The 13,891-nt window shown below is 36.0% G+C and overlaps 1 protein-coding gene across 2 annotated transcripts in view; it reads left to right on the top strand.

The window, feature by feature from the left end:
* LOC109819884 (claspin) overlaps positions 1 to 2,311 on the top strand; it is a 22,493-nt gene extending 20,182 nt beyond the window's left edge. For both annotated transcript variants that reach the window (XM_020385847.1, XM_020385845.1), the window contains 2 exons: positions 1,183 to 1,257; positions 1,358 to 2,311. In XM_020385847.1, coding sequence (XP_020241436.1) covers positions 1,183 to 1,257; positions 1,358 to 1,943 — 661 coding nt within the window. In that variant the 3' untranslated portion in view covers positions 1,944 to 2,311. The remainder of the gene's footprint in view (positions 1 to 1,182; positions 1,258 to 1,357) is intronic.

Genomic DNA, 13,891 nt, shown 5'->3' on the forward strand with positions numbered 1-13,891 from the left:
TAGACTGAGACTGAAAATTACACCAAATAGATTACCATGTTCTTCCGACTTAGTTCTCTTCATTGATGGTGGTTGTTACTTGGCTTTGATGTTGAGAGAGGAGAGATGGGTCTTTCAATTGAGGAAGAACAGAAGAAGAGCTGCATTATTGAGGGGTACTTGGAAAGAAAAGCTAAGACTGCCTTGCACATGCTGTTTTTAATGGCTTTGGAAGTTTTTCAATGGCAGGGGTTTTGTAATGAAAAGAATGGTGGTGGGTGTTCCTATTAAATCACCAAACTTTTAGTATCTACCCTGTATAATGTATTGTCTATGTTATAGCAATAGTTAATATGCAAATGTGTACGTCGCGAAGTAGTAGTTAATGAAGGAGATAGTCACTTGTTCCATAGCTGAAGTCCATATTGACATACAACGACATTGTGACAAATTCCTTTTCACCTTTAATGTTCATGCTTTTACAGGCATAATTCATGAATTCTTGAGTGGAACTCAGTTCTGCAACATGAGCTCAGATTCCAATCCTGGGGTCTTCTTAGTGTTTTTTTGAGGGGGGTGAACTGAACAACCCTGCAAGATTCTTTTTTGCTGCCGACATCAATTTGCTGCCTTAACTGTGGCTTTGATACAGCCTACATGTCATTTGTTGTTTTGTCCCCTGCCATTGTTGATGGACAAAATTAGGAGATGAAAATAATATTGCTTTGCCCATATTTGAGGAATTTGGGGATTTCTATGCGTGTAGAAAGGAGAAAGTCTGCGGACTGAAGTCAGATAGAGAAGCATTAGCAATCAAGAATAAATATTTAAAAATTTTTCTGTCAGTTTTGCCTGACATATTTCCACAACTTCCAACACAACCTTCTGTTTCTCCATGTTTGTCCCACCACATTTTTAGCATACGCTAGGAATAATTCCAGACTTTCAGCTATATGCTTGGATTGGAATTCCGTGTATTTCTTGCATCTTCTATGCTTAGCATTCATCTTCATCCATTGTATTTCGTCCATGTTTGTCCTTGCAGTTTGTTTGATGATATGCATGAATTCTTCGCTTGAACTTGCACCCCATGAACTTTTATTGGTGTTACAGCTTGCAATGCTAAACTCACATTAGAAATATTTTTTTAGCATCCATGCTTCTTCTAACTGTATAATGATAATAATTTCCACTTAAAAACAGTTCTCAGAGCAAGAAGGTGAAAGGCAGTTTGAGTACAACATCAAAACAATCCAAATCGCAAGCGCAATCTAAAAGGTTGGTTTACAGGGGACCCATTTTGTCTTTTTTCTCTTAAGTTGTAATTTGAAAGGTGGTGTTGCTGTAGTTTTCTCTGATTTATGCCTGTATTTCTCAGTGGCAAGGATTCAGGCAGCAAAGATGTTTCAAGACCTAGAGGTAGACCGCGAAACGGAGCTTCCAATCCTGGAAAATTATCCTTAGATGATACTCCTGGTACCTCAAAGAAATCAAGAGGGAAACCTGCTAGTGATGATAAAACTAGGACACCCAGATCTAGTGGAAAACTCAAGGATGTTTCTGACCATGAGGCTGGGATTGAAACACCCAAGGCTAGCAGTAAGCGAGAGGACCATGGTAACAAGTCCAAGGAAATGACTTCCAAGGGTCAAGGAAAGGGTAAAGATGAGCTCCCGAAATCCGCTAGAAGATCTAAAAATAAAACACTGAAAGCTAACTCAAAAGGCAGCAGCAAATCAGGAGATGATTCTACCCCCAAAACAGCCACTAGATCTGAGGTTAATGAAGTAAGCAAGAATCAGTCATCCAGAACTAGGACCCCGAAGACTAGTGATTCCAAAGTAAATGGAAGCATCTCTAATAAAGGTAAAGCAAAAGTTGGGGAAAGTGGGAGTACTCCTCTTGTATCTGATGGTGAGGCTTCCAAAGGTGCAAAGAAGCGAAAGAGGAAAGGCCGCAAGTGATGTTTCACATTTTGGGTATAGTCTCCTTTTTCTTGCTGGAAACTATGTAAAAACTGCTCCGCAGTTTTATTCGTAGTTCCTGCTGTATTTTGCAATCTTGGCAGTGTTTACTTAAACTTCTGCCAATGGTATAGTAACAAAGGGTTTGTAATGTTTTGTACTACTTGATTGTGTTGGTACCATGACGAGGAAACCCGGAAATTGACCCCTGACTGTAATCTGGAACCCTGGTTTAGATTGTTGTGTAGCCTAGCTAAATCCTGATATCTTATTTATATATAGTTTCATTGTGGCGGGGTGGTGTGTTGTCTTTGAGAAGAGTAGGACGATTAATTGTTATATGCGTAATGTAATTTTCAGGTTGTACATGTCTCTGTTTGAATTTGCAAATCTGTTCTTGATCTGTTGAGAAGTGCAGGGTCTTTAACTTGTATCATGGAGTGGCGTGCTTGTGTTGCATTTTTTAAAAATTGTTTTTGACTGCTGGGTTTTCATATAATTTATTTATTTTTGAATATTTTATGCTCTTTTTGGTATCACAAAGTTTGTATTTGTCCTGTTATTTGTGCGCGATTGTAATCCGACTTCAGTGTATTCCCGTCTTCTACTTTTGATGTTCAAACTCGTCTCCTACATTTTGCAGGTGATTTGATACTAATCAAAAAGTATACCTGCAGTTGATTTGACATCGATGTGCTGCTTGACATCTGCTAGAGTTCATGCATGATAGTTATGTATGCTGTCAATCTGTGACCGGTTAGCCATTCTTGATTGAATAAAGCGTGCAGTTTTGCATTCCTTCAATATATGTAACTGGTTGAGTCGACGTCTGACGTATCAGCAATTGTATGTCACAATCCCTTTGTAATCCTCAACGCTTTGATAGAGCAAAAAAATTCCAATTGGACTATAGTTTTAACCATTCTGGATGGACTAATTTAGACTACAGATTAATAATCACTAAAAAACTTTCACCTGATTTTGAATTGTCAAAACAAGAACTTTATGTGAGAGCTGAGGCTCGGAAAGGAGAATTAGTTATTTATTTGATAGAAGATGGTATTGTTTTCCCCTGGAGATGGAAAATTCGTTTACCGGGCTTTATCGATTCGCAATTCTATCTCAACTAGTTAAAAGAATGAAATTGACTGATATCATGGCGATTCTATATAATATAAATATCATTATGGGAGAAGTTGATTGTTGAAATGGTAATTGATACGACGGAAATAAATCGGAATCCCAAAACACCTCGAGATTGGGCCGCAAACAGTGTATTCTTGTTACGCTTAGGACCGGGACAAAGCAATACTTCGTGGACCAGCTGGGGAGTTTGACAACCAACTTCTTGTAACCGGGGATCAGATTAATAGCAGCGTAAAAGCTTCAGAGTGATCTTCATGAGGCGGCGTTTTGGTTTTCGAGTTGTATCGGGCAATTCTTGCGAGGTAGGGGGTACGATTGGATATTCGAAAGTCCCTGATTGGGGTATGATTGCGAGTTAGGCAGGATATCCATGAGAGGCTTCAAAAAAAAAAAAAATGCTCGATCACCAAGATGATTGTGTAAAAAGAACGAGGAGGTACCGAAAGGCTGTGGCGATAAAAGGATTAATTGTAGATGAAATAGGACTTGATCAATTCTTGATTTCTAGAAAGTCGAGACTGAGGGAGTGTCAGTGACTTTAAATTTGTTAAGGAATATATTATGAGATATTATTGAGGTATTGGGAGATATGATTGGATATGATTTTATCTTATAACTATCTTGTAATATCCTCGTAATCTCTATTTAAGAGAGGTTAGGGTTGTATGAATAATATTTTGTCTTTTCTATTTCTTTATGTGGTATTAGAACCATCTTCTTGATCCTAGAGAGACATTTTTCTTCATTGCCTACGTCGAGCCGCCAAGAGGGTTTTGTGGCCAAAAATTTTGTGCTTTCTCTCGGCGGCGGCTACTGGTCACCAAGTGCTATTCATCCATCGATTTACTCTCCATCGACTTATTATTCATTGATCGGCGGCACTGTTCTTATTCACAGGTTATTGTTCGCCCCCGGATTACTATTCACTATACACTTTGATTAGAGCCAGCTCCACTCTCATCTGCCCTCATCGACTTGTGCCTCGTTGACCTCATTAATATTTGCCCGAGTCCAAAATCAACCCTACCTCTTGGATTATTTATTTGTCAGATTTCTAAAAAAGAATCATTTGTTATTGGATCCTTCAAAGAAGGATCATTTATTTGTCGGATCCTTAAAAAAGGATCATTTGTTATTAGATTCTTAAAAAAAGGATCATTTGTTGTTAGATCTTTTAAGAAAAGATCATTTGTTGTTAGACCATTCAAAGAAGAATCATTTATTATTGGATCCTGAAAAAAGATCATCTGTTGTTGGATCCTTCAAGGACTTCAAGGATCATTGATCGGTGAAGCCCTACAAGGGATTGGCTGAATTGAAGACATCCAAGTGAAAAATAAGAAGATCAAAACTACTTTGAGTTTTTCAAAGTATCGAAACAGATCAGATTGTGTGTACTTTATTGGTAACAAGCTAAACATGTATGATATACATGCTCCAGCTTGAGGGGGAGTGTTAAGGAGTATGTTATGAGATATTGTTAGGATATTAGGAGATATGATTGGATATAATTTTATCTCATGCCTATTTTGTAATATCCTCGTAACCTCCATTTAAGAGAGGTTAGGGTTAGATGGATAATATCTTGGCTTTTCTATTTTTCTACCAAATTGAAATGACATATTGGTGGTGGATGTTGAACAGCCTTGTCGGGAGCAATGAGTTGTATACTTTGGAACGTCCGGGGGGCTTGGGAACCCTCAGATGGTACGTGCTCTCCTTAGTTTACTACGAACTAGGGCTCTTGACGTAGTCTTCTTATCGGAGACTGAGCTTAATAAAGGTGGCTGCGTCACATTTGAATCTAAAATTTATCCTGGAATACGTTTTTTGTTGAATGTGCAGGAAGGAGTGAGAGGTTTATGTTTGCTATGGAGGAAGGGTGATGTAGAATTATCTAGGGGTTTTGAGATGTTGGTCACCCAAATCTCATGTATTTGGATACAAGTCTCCCAAATCTTCATATTTGTTATACATATCCCTAAAAACATTTAAGTTTTCTGGAATAAGTCTAAGTTACTTCATGTTGTTAGATATTAACTCGGGTTGAGTTAAGCTAATGGGTTTCATCCATTAACCCTATTGGCCCTATGGTTTTGATGATGATTTGTCAAACAATTTATAGCTATCTGTTTTCTAGTTCTTGTGGTTTGTTTTTCTCTTTACATGAATTCAACACATGGCGATCAAGAGTTAAAGATTCAAGTTCATGTGTGCGCAATCATCTAGGTATAAGAGTAGTTTTGTTTACATATATCGTATAACTATATTTGAGCTCAATATGTAAACACAACACAAGTTTGACTTTTTCTATCATACAAATAATTTTTTATCAAACTTTGTTATAATAGTTTTTATTTCATGTTTACATCTCTTTCATACTTCATAATATATATATAATGTATGCATGATATATATACAGAAGTTTATAAGTCATAGTTCAATTTTTATGTTCACGAAAAACAGGTTTTATGAATACTTTTCAAAAACAATGAGTTTTCACAAACGAAAATTGCATTTCCAAAAATTTCTCTTCAAACATGTTTATTTTATCATTTAGAAACTTTCCCCAAAGTTTTACTATTTTTGGAAATGATTTAATATTTTTAATGTATTTTCAAACTCAGCCATAAATAGGTTCAAAACCTGATTATGTTTCGTATCAGTTTGCGGTCGACCGCCACGGTCGACCGCCAGCAGTTCAGAAACCCATTTTGCTCTTTAATGGATCACGATCGATCGTGACGGTCGACCGTGGCTCCTCCAGACCGCCTGCTTTTCAAAACCATTCTACTGTTCTTTGTGCTTCGCGGTCGACCGCCAGTTCTTCATGGTCGACCGTCGAATTAATCATTGTGTTGCAACGGCTGTTTTCTGATTTGATTCTCTAGGGGTATCTTGGTCTTTTAAGTGTTGTTTTGGCTGATGTCTTGAGTGAGTATAAATACCCCTGTGCTTCCCTCTTTCTATTTACTAAGAGTTTTGTTTACAGTGTGTTTTAACAAAAGATTAAGAGGTGTTTAAGCTGTTTATTGATCTGTTTCAAAAGAAGAGTTTTTCTACACCAAGAAGAGGCTTTCAATTCCAACTGAGGATCTTATCCTCATCATCTTCTACAGTTCTTCTTGTTTATTGAGAAGTTTTCTAAACTCATTTTCATATAGCTTATTATTTCATTTTCATATCTTAGCTATATTAATTGAGTTGCATATTTTCTATTTGCTTTTATCACACACACCTTATTGAGCTTATAATATTTCCATACAATATATTGTTGGGTAGTGGTGTGTGATTTAGTGAGAGTGAGCTTCATTGTGTTCTCATTCATTATCGAGAACAAATCAATGTATTTAAACCCTTATTGTGAGTATCACTTGTAATATACTTGTACACCGAGAGAAGTGTGAGGCGTGAGACGAGGTCTAATCCAATAGGAGTGGCGTCGGTTGACAAACCTAGGGAGAGGTTATATCCGAGCACTTGAGGAGGAGGACATGAGCTAGAATCCTACACTTAGTGTGTAAAGTGTGATTGCATAGTGTTTGTTGTGTGAGAGTTTTCGGTAAACTTGTAAACCGAGTGTCTAGAAGTTCCGGCTTCCAAACCGATTGTGATAGTGGATATCTCCTCGAGATGAGGAGTGGGGACATAGGTCGTGGGGACCGAACCTCATAAACATATCGTGTGTTTGTGTTTGCTTAGCGTATATCTTATTTATGCTTATTCTTGTTCATATCTATCTCATATATCTCTTGCAAGATCAAATTAATCAATATAATTTTAATTGGCATAAAATAGAGATTAGATTAGCATAAGACCCTAATCACCCCCTCTAGGGTCTAACAATTAATATCAGAGCTTGGTGCTTTTTGATTTAAGGACTAATCGCCTTGAGTTAAAGATCCAAATTATCGTTTTTTGTGCTAATCTAGTTTTGATTGTATTTTGCCTCTTGCATATAATCATTATGGATATGGATGATGCATCTAGTCTAGGTTATGCTATTAATATTGCTCCTCATTTGAATATCTTTTCCTATGCTCAATGGTGTATTAGATTCAAACTTTTTGTTCAATCTAAACAATTCGATTTATGGAAAATTATTGAGGATGCTTATATTGTTCCCACTTCGAAAAATCCAAGTGGAATAAAGATGATAAAAGGATGTTTAATATGAACAAGCTTTTGTTAGAATATTTGTTTAGTGTCTTTCACTCATCCATCTCTAACAAATTTGTTCATTTTGATAGTGCTTACACCTTATGGAAATTTATTGAAGCACATCAAGGGGACTTGGAGGCTATCCAACAAGTGTTGGAAAATTCCGCTTCGAGTTCTAAAGAAGCCTCATATCCATGTACACGACCACTAGGTGATAACCCTAGTGAGGTATGCGAGCTTGACAACGATGATGGTATTACTTTTGATGAGCTTGCGCTTGAATTTGAAAAATTATACAATATCTATATTGATTTAAAAAGTAAGCATGTTAATATAAAATCCACTCATGAAACACTAGTCATTAAGTTTTATTTTATTGCAAATGAAAATATAATTCCTAAAGAATGCAATGAAAATTTGAGATTAGAAAATGCTAGTTACTTAATAAAAAATGTGATGGCATGTTAGAAGTAGAGATTAGTAAAAATAAATTAAACTCTATGATGAATGATCATGTTAATCCTATTTCTAGTAGCAATGCTTGTATGCATAATGATGAGTTGAATCAAATGAAAAAAACGCATGTCAACCTTAGATTCAACACTAAACACTTGTATTGCTAATAACAAAAAGCTTATGGACTTGTGTGCAAAGCACTATGATAATTCTTCTAAGAAAGCTATTCACTATGCACGCATGTATGACAAAATTCCTAAATGTTCTATTTACGGTCTTAAAGGCAATTTAGCCAAATTTTGTCATAATGCACAAAAGCTTGACAAGCCTATTCATGATTGTGCATCCCATCAAGCTTCTTCATCTCATACACATGTACACACACATAGTGTAAATCATAAACATGCTAATGTGTACCAATGTGATTATTGTGGTCGTTTTGGTCATTTGGCCATGTTTTATTTTGATTTGAAAAGAAACTCTCGTTTGCAAAATAATTACAAAGAAAAATCTATTTTTGCAAATGAACCACGTGCACATCATTTCAATCAACGCAAACTATTCAAACCCTTACATTGCACAAATTTTAATCATATGAGTTATGTTTATGATTTTTGTTTAGACCGTATCGGTGCACAAAATACGCCTAAATGGATTCATAACCCTAGGGCCTTGGATTTACATGATAGGGGTCATGTCCCAAATTTTAGTGGTACCAAAAAGATTTGGGTACAAAAATGAGCTATATTTCACATCTTTGTTTTGTTTTTGAATTCTATACCTAGATCTGAGATTCTCCTTAATGTGGAAAAATGGAATAACACTTTAGTTGGTTATGTCCTTGGAGATAAACCTTTCTATTCACACCTGAAAGGTTGTGTTGGTCGTCTTTGGAAACTTTCATGCTCTCTTGATATTTATTCTAGAGAGAATGGTTTTTTCTTTTTTAAATTTGGTTCAAATGAAGAATTAAACAAGGTTTTAAATGGTGGCCCTTGGTTGTTTGATGGCAGACTGATTATTCTGAAAAAGTGGACTGAGAATATTGGATTAGAGAGAGAGCTTCTTAACTCAGTCCCAATTTGGATTAGATTTCCATCGCTGCACCTTAAACTATGGTCTAATAATATTATTGGGCGTATTGCTAGTCTTGTGGGTACTCCTCTTTATATTGATCAAGCTACAGCAACTGGTGAGAGACTAGCCTACGCTAGATGCTTTGTGGAGATCTCCTCTAACATGAAGCTTCCAAATTCTGTAAGGTTGGATCTAGGAAATGGAGAATGGCTAGAAACTACTGTTGAGTATGAATGGGTTCCTCCTAAATGTAGTAAATGCTTAAACTTTGGACATGTTGATTATCAATGTTCTGTAGAACTTGTTGAGAAATGGATCCCTAAAGAGACTGTTAATAAGGCTGAAAGGAGAAAGAATGATGGAATTCCTATTATAGTATTTTCGAAGACAGACATGATTGACAATCAGCAAAATGGTAAACCAGATATTATTCCTACCAATTCAGGAAATGTTATTATTTCTGGGTCAGGTTCTGATAACCCAAAAACTGTTATTGATATTGATACTTCTCCGGTAGTAGTCCCATGCTGTTCTGATAATGTGAATACAGATAGTAGAGTTCAGTCTGATTTAAACTCTGTATCTTCTACAAAATCTGATTCTATCTGTACTAATGCCATTTTAGGAAAAGATAATATTAATGCAGAGGATGTTTTGATTGAAGGAAAATGTTCAAAGGAAAATAAGGAGGTTGATGATAAAGAGGAGCTATCAAATAATGAAGATGCAAATGCTGAGGAGTTGTTTCATGATGAAGCCAGTAGAATTGATGTCCTTTCTGGAGCTGCAGACTTATTACAGAATAATGACTACATTGATACAGATTTGAATTCTGGGAATAATACTCATATCAAATCTATAAATTCAGGTATTCAAGATCAAGCCAAAAAAACATAGAGGTGAATGTATCTGTGCAATCTGATGGAGAAAATGGGAATGAAACAGGTATTGATTTTCCTATTGCTATTGACAACCCTGATTGGATAACAGGTAAAAATCAGCTGTTGATGAAGAAGAAATATAACCAGGTGAAGATAAATAGAGATTCTTCTTTAGGCCCTAAGAGAGTTACAAGGGCATCATCAAATACTACCTCATGACAATGTTATTTTGGAATGTAAGGGGCATGAACAATTTGAGTAGAAGGAAGGATATTAAAAGACATATCAAATCTTTGAATCCTAGTCTTATTGGTTTGTTGGAGACCAAAGTAAAACCTGCAAAGTCTTACAGAGTGTCCAAATGTTTCCCTCCTCACTGGTCATACTGTAACAATTATACTGCTTCTAGTAGAGGAAGAATTTGGGTAGCTTGGGATGCAGAGGTCTGGAATGGTACAATTTTATCTGTCACTTTACAACAGATAACAATAATGCTACAAAATAATGGTGGTCTCAATCTAATGTTGAGTGTCATTTATGGAGAAAATTCAGAAACATTAAGATATACTTTATGGGATGATATTACTGATATTCACTCTCAAATTAACACAATGCCGTGGCTTTAGTGGGGGACTTCAATGTTTGTAGATACACATCAGAGAAAATCGGAGGAAGGAAGCTTACTGCAAGGAATCTGAAAGATTTCAATGATTGTATACAGAAATGTGGACTGTCTGATATCAAAAGTTCTGGTTCATCTTGGACATGGCATAATAATCAACAAGGTAGATACATAATATATGGTAAGTTGGATAGGGCCCTGAGCAACTCTTTTTTGATAGATAAGTTTCCTCAAATGTTTATAGAATATAAATGCACCTCTTCTAGTGATCATACTCTAGCCCTTGTCCATCTTATGCCCAGCACTAGTTCAGGGCCAAAGCCATTCAGATTTTTTAACTACTGGACTCAATGTCAGGGTTATGAAGATGTGGTCAAAAGTGTCTGGAACATTTTAAAAGCAGGTACTCCAATGTTCAAGTTGGTTTCTAAACTAAAGGAATTAAAATCTGCTCTAAAAATTTGGTCAAAACAGCCAGGCATTTCAACAAAGGAAAATATTATAAAGTTGTCAAAACAGTTGGAGCACATCCAGAATGAGCTCAATAAAGACATGGAAAATGAGAGCTTGCAATCTACTGAATTAGCATTATGTTTCGAGCTAGATGGATGGTTAAGCAAGGAGGAGGATGAGATGAGGCAAAAGAGTAGACAATCATGGCTACAACAGGGGGATAGAAATACTCAGTTCTTTTATAATGCTATCAAACAAAGAATATCTAGGAATAGCATACGGCATCTGATTGACAAAGATGGTTCTCCTATCTCTTCTATTGACCAAATTAAAGTCATGGCTCCAAAATTTTATGAAGGGTTATTCAATCAAAAATCATATTGGAATATTTTCCCTAAACTGACAGTTAAGAGAATTCTAACTGATGAAGCAAAACAATGGTTATGCAAGGATATAAGTTACAAGGAGATTAAGGATGCTCTTTTCCAGATGAATCCAGATAAGGCACCAGGACCTGATAGTTTTAACGCCTATTTTTATCAACAGAACTGGAGTTTAATCAAGACTGATGTGGTTCTAGCAGTGAAGTCATTTTTCTCATCAGGTAAACTCCTTAAACAGATCAATCATACTTTCCTCACCCTAGTGCCGAAATCACAAGAAGCATCTTCCATAAATGATTATAGACCAATATCTTGTTGCAATGTCATATACAAGATTATATCTAAAATTTTGAGTAATCGTCTTAAATTGGTGGTGGGTGAATTGATATCAAAAAATCAGCATGCTTTTATGCAAGGGAGACATATAGGTGAATGTTCGTTATTGGCTCATGAATTGCTAAGAGATTTCTCTAAGAATCATGGGAAAAGAGCTTGTTTAAAAATTGATTTGCATAAAGCTTTTGATAGCATTAACAGAGAGGTTGTATACTATATTATGCACTGTATGGGTTTTCCAGTCAAATGGATCAATTGGATCAGGGAGTGCCTATCTTGTATACTATATTATGCACTGTATGGGTTTTCCAGTCAAATGGATCAATTGGATCAGGGAGTGCCTATCAACTGCAACTTTCTCAGTTCTTGGATCAGGGAGTGCCTATCAACTGCAACTTTCTCAGTTCTTTTAAATGGTTCCCCTAATGGTTTTTTAAGAGTAATAGGGGCATTAGGCAGGGAGACCCTCTATCTCCTTATATATTTGTTTTAGTGATGGAATTATGGTCCATTGGGATGGAGCTGACTACAATCTCAGGGGAAATTCAAAATTTTAAGAAGAACAAGAATCTGCAAGTCTCCCATCTCTTGTTTGCTGATGATATGCTGGTTTTCTGTAGAGCAAATAGGAAATCTTTCGAAGGTATAAACACTCTGTTAGATTCTCTGGTTCTTCATACTGGTCTGAGTATCAACCGAAACAAAAGCAGGATATATTACAGCAAGGGTTGTGTTAATAAAAATGATCTAAGCTCTATTGTGGGAATATCTAGAGGAACTCTGCCTATGAAATACTTGGGATTACCTCTATCAATAAATTATCCTAAAGCTAAGGATTTTATCTCCCTAATTGATAAAGTTAGGAATAAGATTGAGGGTTGGATGACTCACTCCTTATCATTTGCGGGGAGGCTTGAGCTCATTAAAGCAGTTCTGTATAGTACCACATCTTATTGGTTCTCTGCTTATAACTTTCCTAGCTCTGTTATACACAGTTTGGAAGCTATTTTTGCAAACTTTCTTTGGAAAGGTAAGATGCATGCTATTAACTGGAAAAAAGTCTGTAGACCAAAACAGGAAGGAGGATTTGGTCTTAGAAAACTAGAGGATCTCTGTCAGGCTGCAGGATTAAAGTTGATTTGGCGCCTCCTTACTGTTAATTCTCTTTGGACTAATTGGATGAATATAAGATATATCAAGGATGTTAATTTCTGGAATTCTTCTTCTAACTTAATGGATTCTGGCACTTGGAAGCATCTTTCAGGACTCAAATTCATAGCTTTGAACTGCATAAGAAAATCTATTGGAAATGGGGAATCTACTTCACTCTGGTTTGATCCATGGATTCATGAAGGCAGAATTATTGAGTTAATACAACATCCTACTCCTCAGCTCACTGGCACTGAGAATTGGACAGTTTCTCACATCATTCAAAATTCTCAATGGAATATAACGTTACCTTGTCTTATGCCTCAGGTGAATGAAATAACTGAAATCAAAATTTCTGAACAAAGGGATCAATGGGTTTGGCTACCTGAAGTTAGTGGTAAGTTCTCTTTTGCTTCGGCTTGGGATCAAGTTAGGACTCCCTACAATAGTTTTGATCTTTACAATGTGATTTGGTTCCCTTCAGCAAACCCTAAAATGGCCTGTTGTTTGATTAAAAGTCTATACAATAGACTGGCTACTAGAGACAGGCTTTCAAAATTTGGGATCTCCTCAGTGAAAGATTGTGTCCTTTGCTCTGGTGAGAAGGAAACTAGAGACCATCTACTCTTTCAATGCCCATTTACAGCTTTTATTTGGAAACTCTGTAAATTAAAATTGTAGTTGGATGCTACTGTTATTCAAGACCTTACATCTGAAGCACTGCAATTTCAACAGAAATTCAAGGTGAAGGATAGAACATACAAACTGGCAAGATTGGTTTTAAGGGCTACTGTGTGGAACATCTGGCAAGAAAGAAATCGTCGGATCTTTCACAATCAACGGATGCATAAGGTTTTGGTGTTTAGGAGACTTTATGAGGATATAAATGTTCTGCTACGAACCTGTAACTGGAAGGTGGGAAATGAGATTGTCCTAGCAAATTGGAGTCTGGATACAATAAGTTAAGTTAGCAGTGATCTCACTTAGTGTTTTTGAGTTATTTTTTTGTGCAAGGGGAAGTACTAATTTTCTCTTTTGTTTTGGTTTTGGGTAATACTGAATTTTCTTTAGTTTCTTTAGTTAAGGGTGACGGCCAGGGTCCTCTCCCCTCTCTATAGTTCCTAAAGTTTGATTCGGTGTTACCTAGCCAATTTATGTAAATATGTACTAGCGTTATGATATTAATGAAATTACTTATCTTTCAAAAAAAATATATATATATATATAATATATATATATAATATTATATATATATAGATATATAATAGTATAATATAATATATA

Source organism: Asparagus officinalis, chromosome 8 (genome assembly GCF_001876935.1).
Source record: "Asparagus officinalis chromosome 8, Aspof.V1, whole genome shotgun sequence".
Taxonomy (NCBI): Eukaryota; Viridiplantae; Streptophyta; class Magnoliopsida; order Asparagales; family Asparagaceae; genus Asparagus; species Asparagus officinalis.